This window comes from Callorhinus ursinus, unplaced genomic scaffold (genome assembly GCF_003265705.2).
Source record: "Callorhinus ursinus isolate GAN/ISIS: 27379988/994484 unplaced genomic scaffold, GSC_fseal_2.0 scaffold19, whole genome shotgun sequence".
NCBI lineage: Eukaryota > Metazoa > Chordata > Mammalia > Carnivora > Otariidae > Callorhinus > Callorhinus ursinus.
In genome coordinates this window covers 4,771,944-4,794,654 of record NW_027397081.1, presented here as the reverse complement: position 1 = coordinate 4,794,654, position 22,711 = coordinate 4,771,944, and the positions used below count along the sequence as shown (strand labels likewise).

The 22,711-nt window shown below is 38.2% G+C and overlaps 1 protein-coding gene and 1 non-coding gene across 2 annotated transcripts in view; one reads left to right on the top strand and one right to left on the bottom strand.

Annotated features, from left to right (window-relative positions):
• GUCY1A2 (guanylate cyclase 1 soluble subunit alpha 2) overlaps positions 1-22,711 on the top strand; it is a 333,141-nt gene that overhangs the window by 36,189 nt on the left and 274,241 nt on the right. Inside the window, exon 4 of the mRNA XM_073903673.1 lies at positions 15,878-16,596. Coding sequence (XP_073759774.1) covers positions 15,878-16,596 — 719 coding nt within the window. The remainder of the gene's footprint in view (positions 1-15,877; positions 16,597-22,711) is intronic.
• Positions 8,985-9,110, bottom strand: LOC112840634 (small Cajal body-specific RNA 7). Its single transcript, XR_003212536.1, has one exon.

Here is a 22,711-nt window from a genome sequence, read left to right as displayed (position 1 = left end):
CCCTCAGAAGTGGTGTGTCCTCCTCTGCTCCCTTTTGGTGACCCCGGTGACAGGACATGGGAAGGATGAGCAGGGCACGCTCACAAGGCTCTGATGAGACCCGCCTGATTAGGGAAATGATTCTCGCTGGGACATTTCAAGAGACTAGAACAGGACAAGGTTCTTACACTATGTTTGTAGAATCTGCCAGTGCCTCTCAGTAGATGTACCATGTTCAACTTCGCCTCTTCATTCCCATCTGCCTCAAATATAATGATTTAGATTTTCACTAAAATCTTCCAGTCTCTGGCCCTCCTTTCCACGAATTTGTGCTTTGTGACTTATTGTGATGATAATAAATGTGGCTTACTGTTTTTTGGTTGATTGGGTGCTTTTATTAGCTATTACTTTATTTTATTTCTCCTTAAATTTTCCTCTTTGGTCCTTCTGCTAATTTCTACATAAAAAAGGATTTAATACATACCTACACAGACTGTCACTGTTACTACCACCGTCACTTTGGCTTTGGAATGGGACCAATTTAAGAACTTAAAGCCAAAGGCTTATCGGTATCTAGTCCATGTTTTTTGCATTATCTACATTTCTTTATTGATGAGCCCCCTTATATTTCAGTTAAACATTTAAAGCAACCTAAATATTCATTTATTCATTCATACGTCTATTGGACAATATTTATTGCCCACTGGGCACATTGCGTAGGTTCTGATTTGCTCAGCCAACTATAGTAGAATTCTGCGTAAGTTAATTGTAGACCATTCTGTTCTCTCTTTCTCTTTGGGCCTCTGAAACTTCCTCTTCTGAGTCTTGGGTCAAGACACTAGAATACAGAAAATAGTCTGCCCAATTCCTTAGTATATCTTACTATTAGACTTAGGTGTCCAATATTATAATCTATAAAGCTTTGGTATCAATAGACTGGAACCTTCAGATCTTCTTAGTAATGGCCCACACTTAAGATTTTTGTAAAGAAATAATTCAAAACAAGAAGAGAAAACATTGAAGAATGGCTTGATGGTGTTTACTGAATGCTCTTCATAATGGCAAAATATTGGCAACAACCCGCAGTCTAACTATGAGGAAATGGTCAATTAAAATATGATAAATCTGCTTCCAAGAACATTATGCAGCTGTTGCAATGAGAGCGATGTGACAAGATTATACTATAGCATGAGGGAATGTTTATGATGTTGTCATAGCTCTGGTTCCCCAAGAAACAGACCCTGATGAAGATTTGCACTCAGGATCCCTTGGGATCAATGACCCAACCAGGCAAACTTCATTAGGTTTCAAGTCCTGAGAATAATACTGTGTGGCTCACAGCTCCACCCTCCAGTCATCCTTCTTTCTAAAGTTAGGTAACATGTGTTTGCACCTTCCACATCTCACCAGACCACTTCCTTGTGAGGCTGTGAAGAAAACAGAGTGTGTGTCGAGGTGGTTGAGCTGGTGTGCATGTGCCGTCACAGCAAAGGTCTCGGCTCAGCTTTTCAGAATCGCCCTCCAGGAGGTAAGGACGCCTTTATTTTAGTATTCCAGCTCACCTCCAAACCAACTGTCTTTGGATGCATGCTGCCCTGGGGAAGGGACAGGACATTGGACCAGGCAGTTTTCTTCCACTGAAGGCAATTTCCAGAGCAAGACTCAGATGAGAGCTGACTGCTAAAATTACCTCCCGCATCTGCTAGAGAGAAAATATTACATGAGAAGAAAAAAGCCAAAAACAAAGTGCTTTGGTATATATAATGAATCCAGCGGTGTAAAGTACGTGTGGGCATATACAAAAGCCAGAAGGAACATGGCTACATTACAAGAGTGAAAGAAGTCATAAGAACATAACCCCCTCTCGCCAAATAAGCCATGAATTCAAACAGATTGTAGATTTGCTTACGATAACGGAAGAACTCCGGTGTGTATTGTCTCCTCTTCTCTTGATTTAAGAAGATGACCGTTTTTGTTAATTCTTGCAGGGATCAGGTTTTCCCTTGTGTTCTCTTTCTGGAACATGATGAACAGAGCTCAGGGTTCCTGTCAGATTCATGTCAAGATGCTAACACGCATGAACAGTCGCTGTGTTTGAGGTGCTCCTTTCAGCCCTTCCCAGGCTGGCCTCCCCCGTGTTGCAGAAGAGGCGATGGTTATGCCTTTAGTCCCTACATGTGCCGTCAGTACCTCCCCCCACCCCAACAGCCCTAAATTGCTTCCCTACCCAGCCTAACATCTTATGTATGCACAATCCGGAGAGCTGAGTATGAAAAATGTGGATGGAGCGGGGCAAATAAATCAAATATGATACTGAAAACCGGGTTGAAGTGTATGCTGTAGTGAGGAGAAACAAATACATCTATTCCCCCAAGTTAGAGTGCACGTTTGCTCAAGACGGCGAGCCCAGGGTAAAGGCATCTCGCATTAGCTCCTCTAATCTGGAGCAGACCTCTTTTATCTGGGGTGCTCGCCTCTTTGTTCGACACCGTAACTTGTAATGTCCTTCCAGATCACACCTACTCTCTCTTCTTTCTAATGTACTCTTGCTTTTCCTATCTATTTAAAAGAGTTCTTTTGAGCTGCCTTTAATGCATTTTGAATTCTTTGAAAACAAGGTAGGAAGACAAAGGAGAGCATGTGTGAGCTATTTTCAGATGCTTTAAAGGATTTTAAAGCAGAGGAGAGCAGAGGATATAATAGAACCAGTGGACTCAAGTTATAGGAATGGATTTTGCCTCTGTGGAAGAAGGAAGGAACTTCGTGATTCCTAGAGATACTATTGGGAGAGCAAGCTTTAGGAGCTCCTCATCACAGGGGGTGTTGAAGTAGAGGAAAGGGGGCTATTTATGAGGACCATTGTATTTGGATGGAGGTTAGACTGGGTACCAGTGCAATTCCAAAGTACTTGGTGACCTCGTGTGTTGATCTTCTGTGAAACAGCGTAGCGAGAAATTCTCTTTTAAATAAACCTAGACATAATCCCATGCTACTATCCTCCAGAAATAAAAAACCATTAGGATTGCTTCTTTGTGAGTGCCATTAAGTCTGCCATATGTTACTATAAAAGCCATATTTGGATGTATGATGCACTAATTTCTGTCACACTTAAAATCTGATGCTGTTTGGCTAAGGAAACACATATTTTAGCCTTTGGCTAACTATTTATTACCTAATTCATTTGGAACGTTGTAAACATCTTCAGATTCCCGTCATTTTTATTTCTTTACTACAACACAGCTTTGGTTCCAAAAATATGAATACTTTCTGTACAAATTGGACAGAAACAGAGCTCCCAAGACTGGGTTGGAGCAGTTGAGGAGGGTGAATCACAATTTAGCGATTGTAGAAAGCGTAATAATTAAAGAGGCATTAGCAGTGATTAACAGCTCTGAGTAAGCCCTCTGAGGATCCATCCTGGTGGAGATGGTGTTCTCCTGCTGCCACTATTATGGCCTCTGATTTGAACAGGGCCGGTCATCCTCTACAGATGCCAGAGGCCATGCGTGTGCATCGTAATTCCCTCACCTACCTTCGTAGCCATCAGGTGAAAGACTAGTAGAAGTACAGGTCTGAGAGATGATGGGTAGGTCTCTGCAGGGAGATTCCAAAGCCTGCGAGCCACCGCCATATTTTTGCAATGCGGCAGACTGCCTTTCAGAAGCAGGGGCCCGGTGTGGGTACAGGGCTCAGGCAGGTGCACATCCGGCTGCTATGGGGAATGAGCTCGTGTAAAAAGGCCTGCCAACAAGTATTGAAGGGGATGAGAAACAGCAATGGAAAAATTATATATATACAACATAGTAGAATGTATTTATTACATGTACTGTAGAATATATTCATTATATATTTTATATATATGGGTAGTTACAGCTGTATTTATTCGTTTGTTATTTATTCTTTTATCTGTTAATCAAAAAAATCCACTGCAGGCAAGCCAGTGTGTGAGTGATTAGAGTTCCACTAATTGTGGTCTTTACTTTGCTTCTCTAAAATTCCATGTGAGTTTCTCTTCCAGGAACTTCGCCTAATGTTCTTTTGGTCTGGAATGGTTTTCTTTCTGTCTGTTCCTTCTTGGTTGCCTAGACGACTTTTATTTATCCTTCAGATGTGTCCCTTTTAAAGGACACTTTCTTTGACCCAGTAGATTTCATTAGGTCCCTGATATAAGCTCTCAAGCACTGTGCCCCTTATTATAACACTATCATCATGTGGTTTCTTTTGGATTATTGCTGGAATATATGTTCAATTTCTGGATTGTTCAGTCTTTCATGTAGTTCAGTAAAGGGAAGACCCATGTCTATTCTGGTCACTCTAGTATTCCCGGTCCTCAGCACTGAGACTGATCCTGACCAGGTGTTCTCTCTCTCTCTCTCTCTCTCTCTCTCTTTTATATAAAGGAATGAATAAATGTTGACTAGGACATAACTCTTGTCTTCACAGAGGCCATGTCTGGCTGAGCGGTGGACAAACAAGCAAGTGTTGTGTGATAAATGCTAGAGGGTAATCACAATGTGCTTGAGAAGCCAAAAAAGCAGAGGCCACTATCTCAGTGTATATGTCAGGGAAAGCATTCTGGAGGAATTTAGGTGTGAGGATCTGCAAGATGAGTCTAAGCAGACAACTAAGTGGGTTAGGAGAACAGAATTCCATTAAAGAAGCAAAACAAAATAGAAAGCACATACAGGAGCCTGTACGTGAGAGAGAGATTGTTGGACATGTTTGGGAAATTCCCAGTGGTTCCTGATGGCTTGTGCAGGGATGTGAGCCGGGCAAATTGGGTGAGATGAGGATGGGCCCAGAGTGAAGGCTGGATCAAACTTTGCTGAGCTTGTATTTTATCCTAAGGGCTGTGGATAATCTCGGGAGGGCTTTATGCAGAGAAATGATATGTAAGATTTATGATTTTGAGGAGTGTATAGAAAATGGATTGCAGAGAGACTAGAAAGCAGACAAGTTAGGAGGCTGTTGAAATAATTCTAGTCTGTGGATCATGGTGGCCTGAACAAAGTGACAGGACAGACAGGCAGGGAAGGTGAGTCATGCACACAAACACATACACATGGATGTATTTACTAAAATAGAATTGTACTCTATACGTTATTCTGACAGTTTTAATTTAGCTTTGTATCTTACCAACTCAAATATGTCTTTATGTCTTTTTCTGTGTTGGTTTGCCACTTTAAATTAAGGAATACATGTACTCTCCTAGATTTTTTTCTACAGTATTTATTGTTTGGTCTTTTACATCTTAAGCTTCTAACTGATCCTAAAATTTGATTTTCTTTGTGATGTGAGATGGGATTTAATTTTGTTTTCCACATGCCTGGTGTCATTTATTAGGTAAACCATTCTTTCCCCCATTGAATTAAAATGCTATTTGGCACTACATTAAAACTTCTCCTATACACAGATTTACTTCTGAATTCTCTATTCTAATTCAGTCTCTTTGTTTGTTCCTATGGAAACAACAAACATAGCTGGAGTCCATTTCATTTATTCTTGTATCTGGTTCCTCCCAGTAGTCTTTCTATTCAAACATTTTGGGGCTGTTGTAGGCATTTGTTCTTATATATGAATCTTAAAATGATTGTACTAGGCAAGAAGCCTTGTTGAGACTATAACAGGAAATGCATTACATTTATTTATTAATTTTGGGAGAATTGATAGTTTTATAATAGAAAGTCTTCCTATTTTAAAATATGGAATATTTTTCTATTTGTTAGGTTTTGTTGGCTGTGTTAAGATTTTATAGTTTTCTTAACATAAGTTCTGTGCCTTTCTCTTGAAATATATGGCTTTACAGTTTTTATTTCTACTTTGAATATTTTCCCATTTCTACTTCTAGATTCTTACTGCTAATACAGAGAAAAGCTATTGATTCTATATTTCATATTATACTTTACTACCATTTTAAAATTCTAGTAGTTTTTTTTTTCTATAAAATGTGTGTTATAAATGTTATAAATGTTTTGAGCACCAGAGTGAGGGAAAGAAAGCAAGTAAGCAAGAAAGAGCCTCCAAATTAGAAGACTTTCTCGATTTTCTGAATGTACAATCTTCTTCATTATCAAAAATATAATTTTACTCTTCTTTCCAGTGTGTATGCCAATTATTTCACTTGCAGATCTCCTAGGATGCCCCAGAAACTCCAATGTAACATTGAATAATAATGGTGATAGCAAGCACACTGATCTCATCTCTGGTTTTAGTTGAAACATGTTTAGTGTTTTATCCTTTAAAAGAAGCTTTGCTTCTGGTTTTTGGAAAGCAATATCTCTTGAGCAGTTTCTTTATATCCCTATTTTACTCAAAATTTTTTATTAAAACAGTTAAATCTTAGACTTTTCAAAAACTACTGATATAATCATTTTCTCAATTTTATGAATGTGATAATTTTTGCAGATAGATTTTCTGATATTGAACTACCTTTTTGTTTTTTTAAGATTCTTTTTAAAGTCATCTCTACACTCTGTGGGGCTCGAGCTCAAGATCCCAGGACCGAGAGTTGCAGGCTCCCCTGGACTAAGCCCACCAGGTGCCCCAGGCCTTTTCATTTCTGATATAAACACTATTGGGTCAGAATGTATTATTCTCTAAGTTTATAGATTCTATTTGCTACTTCTTCAACAAATACTCTTGAGAGAAATTGGTTTTTACCATACTACCTCAAGTTTTGGCATTAAAGTTATGTGGTCTTAGTAAAAATAATTGAGTAGTTTTGATTTTTTTTCTATGGCCTGGAAATATTTAAATAACTCTCTAATAATTTATTTTAAAGACCAGGCAGAACTCAGATTGCCCATTTCTTGGTGAATTTTGGTCATTTATACTTTGCCATAAAAGTATTTAACATTGTATTTATACATTTGATGGCAAAACATTGTGGTTTTTTTTATTCCTCTATTTCTTATTAATATGTAGCTATGTCATCTTTCTCATTCCTAATTTAGTATATTTTTTCTCTTAATTCCAGCTTTTACCTATTCGTTTTTTAAAAGCTCAACACAGTTTTCTTAATTTGGAAGCTTTTTATTTGGTTTTTGCTGAAAACATTGATGATGTATTCTTTTTTTTTTTTAAGATTTTATTTATCTATTTGACAGAGAGAGACACAGCGAGAGAGGGAACACAAGCAGGGGGAGTGGGAGAGGGAGAAGCAGGCTTCTCGTAGAGCCCGATGTGGGGCTTGATCCCAGGACCCTGGGACCATGACCTGAGCCGAAGGCAGACGCTTAAACGACTGAGCCACCCAGGTGCCCCCTTCTTTTTTTTTTTTCAGTACAGTTTTTTCTGTGCCTCAGGATTTGTATGTAGTAGTCTTTTCATTGATTTCTAGAAGTTATGATTCCAACTTTGATTTTCTCTTTAATTCAAAGGAGTGTATTGCTTAACTTCTAATTAGATATGATTTTTGGTCATCTTTTTGTTTGTAAATATTTATTTTTATTACTATTAGAAAATGTGATCTGCAAAATCTTAAAAATATCTTACGGGAATTTTCTGGCCCAGTATTTGAGGAATTTTTATAATTCTTCCTATACATACAAACACATATATGCAAGTACATAGATATATACATTATGTACATACACATATGTGTTTGAATTTTGCTTATTATTAAATTTTAATTTCATTTTTTCTCTGACTTTTTTGTTTTTGCTTTTTATTGTTAATATGTATTAAATTAATCATTGAGTTTGTTTTTTTAATCTTTGATCTTTTTGGTTCTGAAAAAGGCACATTCAGGTTTTCCAGTATACTTTTATTTTTATTAAGTTTATTGTTGTATATATTTTTAGTTAATGTCTTTATGATTTTGCTTTTTAGTCTATTAGGTCCATATGATCCTGAGAGACGTGTATTAAAGTTTCCCAAAATAATTGTATAGAGTTCTTTTATTCTTAATTCTTTAAATATATAAGAGCTTTACTGAAATATAATTCACATACCTTACAATTCACCCATTTAATGTGTATGCTTCAGGGTTTTTAGTGTAGTCATAAAGTTGTACAATCATCACTAAAGCAATTTTAGAACACATTTATCACTCTGTAAAAAAAATGTATACATTAGCAATCAATTCTTAGTTGTTTTTGCTTTGTATATTTAGCTGCAATGTTGATTGGTTTATGCAGGTTTGTGTCTCTGAGGTCTTTATAAATTGTCAGTTGTTATATAATGTTTCTCTTTATCCTGATTCACATTTTTAACTTTAATTCTACCTTGTTTGATATTAATATTGCTCCTTCCTTCTAGTTTCTTGGAATTCTTTGCCTACTGTCCACCTTTTATTTTTTAAATCGCTTCTTCTAAGTGTGAGTCTTCTGGGAGAAGTGAGAGTTCCTGCCACTGGATGGGAGGATTTGTTTACATTTACAGAAATACATAATTTACTTGATTTTCTTTCTTCCATCTTGATTTTTGATTATTTATTTTGCATCTTTTTCCTTATTTTTTTCTCCTGTGTTGATCAAGTTGAATTAGCATATGTATATATATTTTTACCTTCATAATTTGAAAGCTCTACTCTGCTTTCCCGATATTGGTTATCTTCCTTTTGCTGTTATTCAGATTAGACCCACATGTTTTCCCGAGATGGTTTAGTTCCAGATTATGGATAAGATGCACCTCACAGGAGTCAACGTTTTTCTTTCCCTCTGTTTCATTAATTTTTATTTAATGAATTTAATGAATTTATTTAATATATCAATCAATCCTGACTGCAACTTGTGCCTTTCCATCTGTAGACTCAGGATTTTCTATAGTTCAGAGGGAAATTATCTCTATTTTTTGCTTTAGTTACATTTCTTCCTCCATTGGTTTCTTTTTCTCATTCTAGACCACACTGTGTTTAGAGGTTGTACTTTTCAAGAGTTGTCCTACTAAATAAATCTGTTTGCCGTCAACAGAGGGATCACAGACAAATATATATAATACAAGGGAATATCTGCTATTTTATATATGCTTTGCTATTTGAAAGGAAAGAGTAGCAACTAATAATACTGGAGTGTAATTTTATGATGCTCTGCTTTTTTAAAAAACACTTAGATTAATTACATAACTTACATATTAAAAATTTCCAATCATACAACATTCAACCCCCAATTATCTCTATTTCATCATTTCTGTATGATGTTCTACTTTTTAGATGTAGTTTCTGGGTGAAAAACATATTCCAGACTTTTCAGTTTGGCTTCATCTCCATTGTGCCATGTTTCTCACTATTAAAATTTATATGCTATGCATATTTTAAAGCAGATCTTAGCATATTCTCAAAAGTAAAAACTTGAGACTTAACCATCATAAATATTTTTGTTCCTAAAGCACTTAATATGCTTCTGATAATACCTATTTCTTTGGGTATTCAAGAATTAATGTTAAATCTGTTAGAGGGTCCCCCATTGTTATTCTTAGCAAATTCTTTGATAGCTCAAAGATATTAAAACCCTGTTTTTTAAAGAATCTGAATATATGTCCTGTTTTCTTTAAGTATGTCATAAAATTTAAAACTATTAACTAATTTTAGTTCACCTATACTTAAAGATGAATATGTGACATAAGTTGTGTTCTGTTTTGGAGGGTCACAGAGATGCCACAAAGTCAGTAAAAGGAGAACGACATGCCTCTAAAATAGTAGAAAAGCATTGTTTAACCCTTCATAAATTAAGACCAAAATTGTTAGGGGCCATTCTCTGAATTATTATCCTAACACTTCTACTTACTGAACTAGAGAATACTCTGAAGGTACAAAAAAGCTACACTCCCAACAGAGATTCAAATGAAACTGTATTGATAGATCAGATTGAAAACAGTTTTCTTTAAAATTAGTATTCAGGCAGTGGGATTTTTTAAGAGCCGTTCTCCTTTGTTATTATTTAGACCTATGTGTATAATACTTACCGTTAAATCTCCTCTGGGTGGCCGAGACCAACTTCAGTCATTTCTTTATAGGTTAGCTTGACACTAGAATAATAGTTTTATAGAAGTGTCATCAAACTAGCTGACAAAAACCTTAGGGACTTGCTAGATAAAAGAACTGTTTCTGGACAAATACTATATACTATCACTTATGTATGTAGAATCTAAAAAGGCCAAAGTCATAGAACGGTGGTCACCAGGGATTGGGAGGTAGAGGAATTGGGGAGATGTTAGTCAGAGGGTACAAACTTCCAGTTAGAAGATGAATAAGTTTTTGGGATTGATTGTACAACTTTGTGATTACTGTTGACAATAATGTATTATATACTTGAATGTTGTTAAGAGAGTAGATCTTAAATGTTCTCACTACAAAAAAATGAGAACTATGTGACATAATGAAGGTGTTAGCGAACACAACAGGGGCAATCATTTTGCAATCTATAAATGTATCAAAAGAACACTCTGTGTACCTTAGAGTTACACAGTGTTATGTGTCAGTTATAGCTGAGTAAAGCTGAAAAAAAAATGTTTCTCTGAAAAGATAACTATCTCCTTAATATATATTGAAATCTCTTTACAGTTCAGACTTGAGATAGAGTTGTGCTTCAGTTACATTATTTAGATATTGGGTTGAAGAAGCCTAGTTAATTAAAAAATAATTATAGGGTGTCCACAGCTCACAGAAGTGTGTGGCTGGCAGGTTTTCCGCTCCTCAGTTGAACTTTATGCCACTTAAGGATACATCTGTTGCTTTGGTGTTTTTTCTGTGTTAATGGAGACCAGTGTCCTCGTTGGGTGATAAGGATGGTCTCTGGACCTAAAAACCCTCTTTTATTGATAGATCTTCCCTTAAAGGATCCAGGACCCTCGTCTATGCTGTATCTTTGGTGGCTTCTCTCTCTATTTACTTGGTTCTCAATGAAGGCAATATTTTCTTTTCCAAGTCTAGAGGTCAGATTTATAACAGTTTTACAGAGTAAGTAATTTTAGCATCCCAATAGTAATATTAATTCACCTGAAAACTATTTCTTTACCTGCCACACACTCCTTAACCCCTTACACCCAGTATTCCACCCTTTCCCCTCCGCTGAAATTGCTGTCAAAGTTCCCCAAGGTGCTGACCGATCCAGTTTACAGTTTTCTGTCCTTACCTTACTTGACATTGCTCTGGCATTTGGCAACTGTTGACTGCTCCTTGTAACTCCTTTCTGTTGACTTTAGTGATGCGTTAATTCATTCAACATCTCGCTAATATTTATTGAGCACCTACTAAATATCACGCGGAGTGCTAGGCATTGATCATATAATGTTGAGCAAGACATGCATTTCCCACCCCCCACCCAGATAGTCTTCTCTTTTGATACTGTGCTTATTTCAAAGAGGTAGTATTAGACATGCTTCACCTTGAGATCTACCTTTGCTACCTACGGTTGTGTGAGCTTGGGCAAATTTCTTAACATTTTTCACTTGTAAAATGAGGACAATTAAAAATACCTACCTGATAAGAATTTTTAAAAAATTTTTTTTATTGTTATGTTAATCACCATACATTACATCATTAGTTTTTGATGTAGTGTTCCATGATTCATTGTTTGTGCATAACACCCAGTGCTCCACGCAGAACGTGCCCTCCTCAATACCCATCACCAGGCCTGATAAGAATTTTTTATTTATTTTTATTTTTATTTTTATTTTTTTTAAAGATTTTTGTTTATTTGTTTGAGAGAGCGAGAATGAGAGAGAGAGCACATGAGAGGGGGGAGGGTCAGAGGGAGAAGCAGACTCCCCACTGAGCAGGGAGCCCGATGTGGGACTCGATCCCGGGACTCCAGGACCATGACCTGAGCCGAAGGCAGTCGCCCAACCGACTGAGCCACCCAGGTGCCCCTGATAAGAATTTTTTAAAGTGTGAAGTGATCTATGAAAATGTTCAGCACATTGCTTAACACTCTTCTCCCGGGACTTCTCTAACTCAGGCCATATAGTCTTTAAGACGTTATAGTGTCTCTCTGGCTGGTGTCTTTGACTCTGGCCTTGGCAGCCCTCAGTCCAGCCTCCACATTGCTCATCGGTTAACAGCTCATCCCCCTCACTCCTGTTCCCCAGATATATCCACTGACTTTTTGCCCTTCCCTGATCACGCCAGGCTCTTCCATTTCTCTGGCTCATCTGTATTCCATTAGTGTCCCTTCATTAATGTGATTGTTCCTTCATTGTTGGGTTTTCGAACACCCACTTTTTCAAGTCTCTGTTCAGACATTATCTCTCTGAGGAGAGAGTCAGACATTCTTTTCTGCGTACCTTCGTAGGTATTCCCGTGTGCCTCTGTTACAGCCCAATCCCACTGTGATTTAATTATCTGTAGAGTCTCATATCAGAAAAGAATGTGTCTAGTTGTCTAGGTATCCTTAAATGTGGCACAAGTGTAGCTTTAAAAGCTTGATTAAATTTATCAAACAAGTACTTAGAGGAAAGCTTAGTTTCTGTGAATGAAATCTTAGTGTCTTTGTTGCCAGGCATTATGCTATTGATGGGTATGCAGACATAAAGGGGATAATGTCCTTGTCCTTAAGAAGTGCACAATGTGAAGTCAGAGAGCAGATGGGGGACAAAAGATTCATATCATCGATGAATAGATTATTTTCAGCTAAAGGACTTCACGTTTAGGCTATTCATTTTTCTCAAGAGGTGCATTAACAGTAATTTAAAATTCTGACTTCTAACTTACTTGTTAATGAAAGCAGATTTTTTATAAGTTTTGCCCCTAGAGGAATGTATTCTTATAGACCCAAATGTCAAGCTGTCATAGTGTTTTCTGTTATGAGAAGATGAGCATTGTCTATATGTTTGAAGTGATTTACTCTAAGTAGGGGGTTTGCATCAATCATAGGTACAGCCTTGGAAGTGAGAAGGGCACCAATTGAGCTGAAATACTTTCTCTGTGCTTCCTAAATTTTGAGACAAGGTTTAAAATGTAACTCTTGGCTATTGATTTATAGCATATTTGCAACAGTTACAGTGATCTTTTGCTAGTTTTCCATGTTTCCAGCTGGAAGAAATTTTTTCTTCTTTTATGATCTTGTACATTTTCATAATTGTGAGAACAAAAATCTTTATTAGTTAATCAAGGATTGTGATTTTACAGAATTGCCATGTATAGGATTTGAGTGTAATGTTCAAAACATTTCAGCTTTTCTTTATTGATACAAGTTACTCTAGCATCCTTGCAGGTCTTGGTGTCATCATTGCAAAATTAACAACCCTGTACCAAAGTGCTTTGTAAGACGGTGGGGGTTTCTAGCTGATGGAATGCTGTACTCAGTAGCTTTTAGTTTGTGCCTCTGGTGAATTTACTTGTTATTTTCTGGATGATTTGGGGGGGATTCTGGCGTTGGAAATAGAGCATAAGCTTACCGCATTATGTTCATGTCTATGTTCTTTGATAACTCTGAGGGCATTTTCAGTGTTAGGAAAAAAGCAAGTTAGAAGAAATACTCTTTTCCTTTTCTGTGCATAAAGACCCTGAATCCTTTTAAAATAGAACTCTTCAAAGGATAGAAGCCATCCGTAAAATATTTTTAATGGCACATGGGATTCTGTAGTTCAGCAAGTATAGTCAGCTTATAGGAATTTTTATTTACTTGGAATTTAGTTTTAATTAGACTTTTGTAATGAAAAAACTTAATAGCAACCAAGAACATTGTTTTTGAAGGGATATCCATTTAATTTGTATTAGGACTTTTTAGTTAGGTAGTGATGATGATACAGTGATTTGGCATAGGAAGATATTTTTGTGAAGGAATTTTCAGACAGATAGTCATCAAACCAAGAGAGTATGGTTTTAGAAACCAGAGAGAAGGGAGATTTAGGAGGATGAGATGATCAGTAGAGTCAAATTAAAAGAAAAACAGCAAACAAGGTTAACTAAGGTAGGGATTGAGCAGTAAGTATTGGCTGAAGCATTTGCAAAAGTAGTTTCAACGGAGCAGTGGGAACAGAAGCCAAATTGCAGTGAGTGTCCTCCACCTTGCTTTTTTCCTTCCACACTGGAGAACTGGACAGATGAATGCTATTATTCTCCATTTGGGCTGACATTATTGTTAGTGAATGCAGCACATGCTGAAGGGCAGTCTCGTACCATGACCATGTAAGATGTGCAGTCATGTTTTTAATCTCGATAGGGGACTGTCTCAGCTTGACTTGCACGTCAGATCTATGAAACCAAAATTAATGTGAAATTCTTCTTAATAAAAGGACTCTTTCTCACTTGGATTTTTACTGCTTTTTGTTTCATTGCTTTTAAGAACTTTTTTTGTCAAACATTTCTTCATTTGGCTATCACAGTGTTTATACTCTGTAGTACTCTCTCAAAAAATATTTGATGTGTTTTGACTGTGTTTTCCAAATGGTGGTGTTGACTGTTCTATTCCTGCATTTCTGCCTGGAGAGAACCCTTAGGGAATGATAAAGGTAGGAACAGCAAACCGAGCTGTAGACAACCCAGACTGCTCTGTACTTGAACAGGACGCTAGCAAGGTGACCTCTGTCTTTTCCCAATCCTGCCTTACCTTCAGGACCTCCCTGTAAGATTCAGGAGATGAGGCAAGAAATTATGAACATGCAAACTTACATGTATTGATTTCAGCCAAAGTCAAAGGAGAAACAGTAGAATGACTCCATATGGAAGATTCCTTTAGCACACACACTCAACTCTCCTGTATGCATTGTACTCTTCCTCTTTGGACCATAAATTCCCTCTGTATTTCTCCTCAGATCATCCTTAAGGGTTGATCTAACTAGATCACATGTGACTGGTTCTAATTTCTACATCATGCATTGTGTGTGTGTGTGTATGTATGTATGTATGTATGTATGTATGTATTTTTTGTTATAATTCCACTGCTGTAACATAGAGTTCCCTTGGCCATGGCATGTGGAAGTATGAACTGAGGATACAAAGGCTTTTAACTCTTTCTGGTGAGATTCCTACTCCACGCTTGGCTACTCTCATTTTTTGCGGGTGAAAGAATGCAAATCAGCCCACAGTTCTGCCATTTTTAGTTCCTTGTTTGTCTCTCTCTTACTGGGGTCTAACTTAATTATTTCTGTTGACACTAGATAAACTGATGTCTTTCCCGACTCGGGTACCATAAATTCCCTCTCTGGACGATATTTCCTACTTAACAAATGAATTTTGATAAGATAGGAATAGTGGATGGGTGCAATAGAGACACAACATTATAAGTTGCTTCTAAAAAGTTCCTCTAACGAAGAGGGAAATCATTAAGATGATCTTATTTGTGCTGATTACAGCAAATGCAGTAGGGTATTGAAAAGAAAAGTGAGCAGCTAGATTAGCAACATTTGGAAAGTTTATGCTGTAGGGGCTCAGGGGAGGGAGGCATGAACAGGCAGAGCACAGAGGATTTCTAAAGCAGCAAAACTACTTTGTATGATGCTATAATGGTGGACACATATCATTACACATTTGTCCAAACCGGAGAGTGCACAACACCAAGAGTGAACCCTAATGTAAACTCTGGACTCTGGGAGATGATACTGTGTTATTGTAGGCTCACTGGTGGTAACAAGTGCATCACAGTAGGCCAGGACTAATAGTGGGGTGAGAGGGAAGCTGTGTGTTTGTGGGGAGAGGGTTCTATGGAAAATATCCATACTTATTGTTCAATTTTGCTGTGACTCTAAAACTGCTCTAAAAAAAGAAGACTATTTAAAAACAAACAAAAATACTAAAACAAGCTTATGCTCATTAACATCTTAGAAGCCTCCAGAAGATGAATTGAAATTTACTTTCCCTAATTCAAAACGAATTCATCTCTTTGGGAATTTGTGGGCCCAAGGGAAATACTTCTCTTGCCCCACTCACTAGTTATCTCCTTTGACAAGCATTAAAAAAAGCTATAAATTCGATTATTTCATTATACTTCTCTAACATTTCCTACCCGTTTACCTCCAGGTTTGAAGTTTGAGGAAATCCAAGAAAGATTTGGCGAGGAGTTCTTTAATATATGCTTTGATGAGAATGAGAGAGTCCTTCGAGCTGTGGGCGGCACATTGCAGGATTTTTTTAATGGCTTTGATGCTTTGTTGGAACACATTAGAACTTCTTTTGGAAAACAGGCCACTCTGGAGTCGCCATCATTCCTATGCAAAGAGCTCCCCGAAGGCACTCTGACACTCCACTATTTCCACCCTCACCATACTGTGGGGTTCGCAATGCTTGGGATGATTAAGGCCGCAGCCAAGAAGATCTACCGGCTGGATGTGGCGGTGGAGCAAGTTGCCAATGAGAAGCTGGGCTCTGAGGCTTCGAACCCGGGCAACTGTGGTTGTCTTACTTTCCTTATCAAAGAATGTGAAAACACCACCATCACGAAGAACCTTCCCCAGGGCACCTCCCAAGTTCCTGCGGACCTCAGAATCAGCATCAGCACCTTCTGCAGAGCCTTCCCTTTCCACCTGATGTTCGACCCCCACATGTCCGTCCTTCAGCTGGGGGAAGGCTTGCGGAAGCAGCTTCGGTGTGATGCTCACAAAGTGCTCAAGTTCCAGGACTGCTTCGAGATCGTGTCTCCCAGGGTTCATGCCGCCTTTGAGCGGGTCCTGCTGCGCCTGTCCACCCCATTCGTGATCAGGACCAAGCCCGAGGCTTCTGGCACTGAAAACAAGGACAAGGTAAGCGGCCACGGGCTGGAGCTGGGTGGTGGGAACTGGAAGAGTGCGTAATTATTTCAGTAAATTACATGCTGGCTGGCTGTCCTTGTAATTATTTAGGCAAGAGAGCTTAAAGTGCCATTTTGGAAATCACTGGTGCCTGGATGTATGTAAAAAGATTGGCCTTCTTCCCAGCCATTTTGCATAGGGTCTGCCTCTTCCATTAATTTATTTCAGCATATAAAAAGAAGACACTTATTAATACCAGCCATAGTAATTACAGAAATGATAGGACTCCCTTAAAGCCTGATACTGTAAACCCATGACTATTTCCACCGATGGAAGTCACACTACCAGACAAATGGTAAGATGGAATCCCACATCGTGGGGCCTGCTTGCCTTCTAAAATAAATAGGGGTGAAGAGCAAGCTCCACTTTGAATGTGCTCTGCTCATTCATTTCCTCATAATCGAGGAACATCTGGTTTGTATCCTATTTTTGTCTCAGTTTGCAGAAGAATGGATTTTCTAAAAGTTGGAAAATTAAGGGACGATATTAAGACTTCTAAGTAGATTTTAGTATTAAAACAGACTCCTTCCTTCAGAACACGCTCACTGCTTGGAGAACATGGTGAACACTAGGAATTATGGCGAATTTCTTTGAATCCTGTTTTTGGAAAGTCTGGGTTATAACTTATAAAGAAAGAAAAAGCTAAAAGATAAATCTTGAATTCGTTTACACAAATATGTTCCCTCAGGTAAAATTTTTTTTTTTTAGGAGAAGTCAATTTATTAAAATAATAAAATGTAAAGAAAAGTTAGTCATTACTATTTTAAATAGGATAATAAATAATATAAATAATGCTGTTCAAGGGTAGACATTTGCATATATGCATGTTCAGCTTCTAGTAGAGCTATTCAGTATTTTGTATCGAGGACAATAAAGTTCTCTTAGGTGATTCAGCTTGTTCCCAAGCATTTTGGGGAAAGCTCTTGGCTTTTTAGAAATGAACAGTCTTGGGGTGCCTGGGTGGCTCAGTCGTTAAGTGTCTGCCTTTGGCTCAGGTCATGATCCCAGGGTCCTGGGATCGAGCCCCGCATTGGGCTCCCTCCCCGCCATCATAAGTAAACAAGGGAATAGCCTCCTGGAAGCAGAGCCAAAGACGTTTTTGAGGATTTCATGTAGCATTCATGTTAGAACTGATTTTTATCGTTTTGAAATTCAGTGGAAAAATTTTTAACAAAATGCTTGAGAACTAGGGAATGATGCCCATTTATTCAGGATGCCTGGGTCCTGTGACTTACCATTTTTTATCATTTACATTCAGTGATTTCAAAACATCTGTGGATAAACCTGAAATTCCAGCTAGGCACATTTGGATATTTTAGTCTGAATGAATTGTTATTTTTCTATGCGATTACACATTTTAAATAATACTTTTCACATGTGCGTATTTTATATATGTGTGTGTGTATATATATATATTTACATGTTCAGTGATTGCTACCCATTTTTGAAGCTGTTAAGAAAAAGAGAAAAGCTGTTAAATGTGTGTTTTTCCCATAGTTGTAGTTGATTTAAAAGGGAATTATTCTATCTTTATAATTTAGAGAATATTAAAGCTGTCGGTTCTGTTTTGCAGATGTGAAGTGTTTGGCTAGAAGGGTTTGAGCAGGTTTGGCCTCTGAAATTGGAGTGAATATCTTTGAAAATGTGCCTGAGGTGGAATATATTATTATCCATGTTAATGGCTCTCTATATTTGTAGATTTGAGAAAAATTAATTCAGTTTAAAGTGATTGCTTCAGATCCCCCCCCCCATATTTCATCTGGCTTGTATTTCTATTTAATTTGTATACCAGGGTAAGGAATAGGCATAATGAAATGATGACTCAAATGTCAAGGCCCCCTGCCAATTCCAATAATAAGGCACTGTTCTCATTGAGAAGATACAATTATAACTTAAACATGGCAGTGACAGCTTAAAAAGAAAGAAATAGGCAGGATTTTTAGTTAGAATGAGGATAGCAATCCTCTCATCCTTATGTTTGTTTTGTTTATTCACCTGGGTTTGCCACGTGGGACATTTGCGAAGCCACTGTTGGCCCAAATTGGAATGGTAGTCAGTGTTAGGGCATGGAGTCTTAACCAGATGAGTAACATTTTTGAATTACTGTGTTTCCAAATCCCAAATTTGTATTTTTTGAAGACATGGAAAGAGGAAAGAGAATCAAGTTTAAAAATTACAGGTCTGGGGGCACCTGGGTGGCTCAGTCGGTTCAGCGACTGCCTTCGGCTCAGGTCATGATCCTGGAGTCCCGGGATCGTGTCCCGCATCGGGCTCCCTGCTCAGCGGGGAGTCTGCTTCTCCCTCGGACCCTCCCCCCTCTCATGTGCTCTCTATCTCTCATTCTCTCTCTCTCAAATAAATAAATAAAATCTTAAAAAAAATAAAAGTTACAGGTCTGTTGATAAATTTGATCTTGGTATTCCTTATTTTCCCCATAAGAGCTCTTCTTGTTAATAAGTAACTCCATGTTGTCTGAAGTTTCTAATTGTTTACTGTGCCTTGATAAGAAAGGCCAATTTTAAAAATAATTTAGGATATTCCTTTGTCTAACAATGGAGGCTTTCATGATAACTATTTTGGCTATTCCCTTAATACCAATGAAGCACCACTCCCGCGGTCTAGAAAAAAAAAAAAAAACAAACCCAAAAAATGAAAACCGAGAGCTAATCATGGAGCTGAGTGACAATAAATCATTTGCAGAATGAACTGTAATGTTTTTGCTAAACTGTGATCTTTGCCATTTTGTGCCATCAGTCATTGGTTTACTATAGACAGGAGGTAGGACACGCTTGTGAGCAATTTGGTGATATACAGATGAAAGAGAAAGCCAGGATCCTCGTTCCAGAGGATTTGCATCTTGCTTGTGCAGTGATGAGTTAACAAGACAGAAGGGTTGGTTACCAGAAGGGAGAATGTCACTGAGAGACGTCTGATGCAGTCATCACTGGCAGGCTCCAACTCAACAGATCTGAGGTCAGAAGGGACTCTTCCAGATGGACCGACCAAGCCTTGAGTCCCATTTCCTGGCTCCCTGTGCGTCTTCTGAGCGATCACCCAGGTCTTACATAGTCTTCTCTCTGTCTGTTCTTGTCCTCCCATACGGCATTGCTGTGTTTCTGTCGTTCCTTAAAGCTCAACTGCTCTTCGTCATCTTTCCTCACCTGATGTCAAGCATTAGAGATGAATGAATTAGTTCATTGTTAAAAAAACAGATTCAGCATTGGGAATTCATGGTGAATTATGAATCTATTTTAATTTGTGCTGTGCATCATTAGGTCATTCAGACCTCACTATTATTCTGAGAATTTGGAAGTTAATCACCTAAATCTTTTGAGGCATCATGGTGAGTTTAAGAAGAAATTTGTTGCAGTCTGATGTGTAGTTTGGGGGATCGCATCTAGTCATATAAATAAAAAATTGACATAGGTTCCAAAGCCTTGTTGTGTGGAGGGCACTGTGTTTGTAAATAGGGCTGTTAGAAACCAGAGGAATGGCACAGAACAGACACATAGATGAATGCTTCATGGGTTTGCTTCAGCCACATGCAGAAGAATGAAACTGGACCATTTCCTTACACCACACACAAAAATAGACTCCAAATGGTTCAAAGACCTAAATGTGGGACAGGAGTCCATCAAAATCCTAAAGGAGAACACAGGTAGCAACCTCTTCGACCTCAGCCACAGCAACTTCTTCCTAGAAAAGTCACCAAAGGCAAGGGAAGCAAGGGCAAAAGTGAACTATTGGGACTTCATCAAAGATTAAAAGCTTTTGCACAGCCAAGGAAACAGTCCACAAAACCAAAAGACAACCGACAGAATGGGAGAAGATATTTGCAAATGACATATCAGATAAAGGGCTTGTATCCAAAGTCTATAAAGAACTTCTCAAACTCAACACCCAAAGAACAAATGATCCAGTCAAGAAATGGGCAGAAGACATGAACAGACATTTTTCCAAAGAAGACATCCAAATGGCCAACAGACACATGAAAAAGTGCTCAACATCACTCAGCATCAGGGAAATCCAAATCAAAACCTCAATGAGATACCACCTCACACCCGTCAGAATGGCTAAAATTAACAAGTCAGGAAACGACAGATGTTGGCGGGGATGCGGAGAAAGGGGAACCCTCCTACACTGTTGGTGGGAATGCAAGCTGGTGCAACCCCTCTGGAAAACAGTATGGAGGGTCCTCAAACAGTTGAAAATAGAGCTACCATACGATCCAGCAATTGCACTACCGGGTATTTACCCCAAAGATACAAATGTAGGGATCCGAAGGGGTACGTGCACCCCGACGTTTATAGCAGCAATGTCCACAATAGCCAAACTGTGGAAAGAGCCAAGATGTCCATTGACAGATGAATGGATAAAGATTTGTTATGTATATACAATGGAATATTATGCAGCCAACAAAAGGAATGAAATCTTGCCTTTTGCAATGACGTGGATGGAACCTGGAGGGTATTATGCTGAGCGAAATAAGTCAATCAGAGAAAGACATGTATCCTATGATCTCAGTGATATGAGGAATTCTTAATCTCAGGACACAAACTGAGGGTTGCTGGAGTGGTGGGGGGTGGGAGGGATGGGGTGGCTGGGTGATAGTGGGGAGGGAATGTGCTGTGGTGAGCACTGTGAATTGTGTGAGACTGTTGAATCACAGACCTGTACCTCTGAAACAAATAATATATTATATGTTAAAAAAAAAAGATAGCAGGAAGGGAAAAGGAAGGGGCGGAAATCGGAGGGGGAGACGAACCATGAGAGACGGTGGACTCTGAGAAACACACTGAGGGTTCTAGAGGGGAGGGGGGGTGGGGGGATGGGTTAGCCTGGTGATGGGTATCAAAGAGGGCACGTTCTGCGTGGAGCACTGGGTGTTATACGCAAACAATGAATCATGGAACACTACGTCAAAAACTAATGATGTAATGTATGGTGATTAACATAACATAATAAAAAAAATAAAGAGAAGCAGAGGGGAATCTGACTTTTCAACCATGAAGAGCTCATCCTATTATCAGGACTGAGTTAAAGTAATTCTCTGTCAGCTTAGGCTGCCTCCCTCACTTATTTGTGAGGATTAAATGGCAGTCCATGTAACATTTTTCTGTCTTCAGCCTCAGCATCGATCACCGAATAAATGTTGATTATTACTTCTACCCCTCTCACTGTTCTTCACACTTGAAACCTCTGTCTTATCCATCTTCCTCCTCACTTACTGCCTTAGAGAAGAAAGTACTGGATTCAGTAGCTCTAATAATTTTAGAGAAATATCAAGCTTACCTAGCATCTTCCTAAAATATGACTTAGGGATCTGCTTTTTCTTTAGAGACTATTACAGTTTTAAAATCACTAGTCTCCTTTTCAGATTCACTAAAGTTTGGAATCAAGTTTTTATTACCTGTGGATCTGCCAGTGCCTTCCAAACTGAAATGGACTGGTTTGCGTAGGCGCAACCAGAAATAGCAGTGGATTTGAGAAACAATAAACAACATGAGTTCTTTTGACATTTTTTTCTTAGTAGCAACGCTTCAAAGAACTTTAATAACATTGTGGAAGGAGTCCCGCTTTTGAAATACATCATCTCTACAATGGTGCGATGGCCTTGTTATTCATCTTCACCTTTGTTCTCAGGGTGGGAACTGGGGAAAAGCATTAACAACAACACATTTCTTTGTCAATCCCTAGAAATATTCTCACATTTGTCTTACTAATTAGAAGCTGCAAAACAAATGCTGGGAAATCATTTTCAAAGAATAAAGGAGGAATTAACCTCTGATTTTCTATGGCCAGATCAGGTTTCAAACTAGTCCTTTCTCTTTCCTGGACATGGGTCCATCCTCTGACAGGATGATTAAAAAGTTGAAAATGTTTTTATTAATCTTACCAAACCTTAATGACACTGTTGAAAGACAGATTTCACCTGGCTGTCAAGAATACATATTTGACTTCAACGTAAATTTAATTTAATTTGGGAAAAGGTGAGCATTTCTCCTCTTTTCAGGTCAAACATTCTGTTAGAGAATTTCAAATATTGAACAATAATTTTTGTGATGGA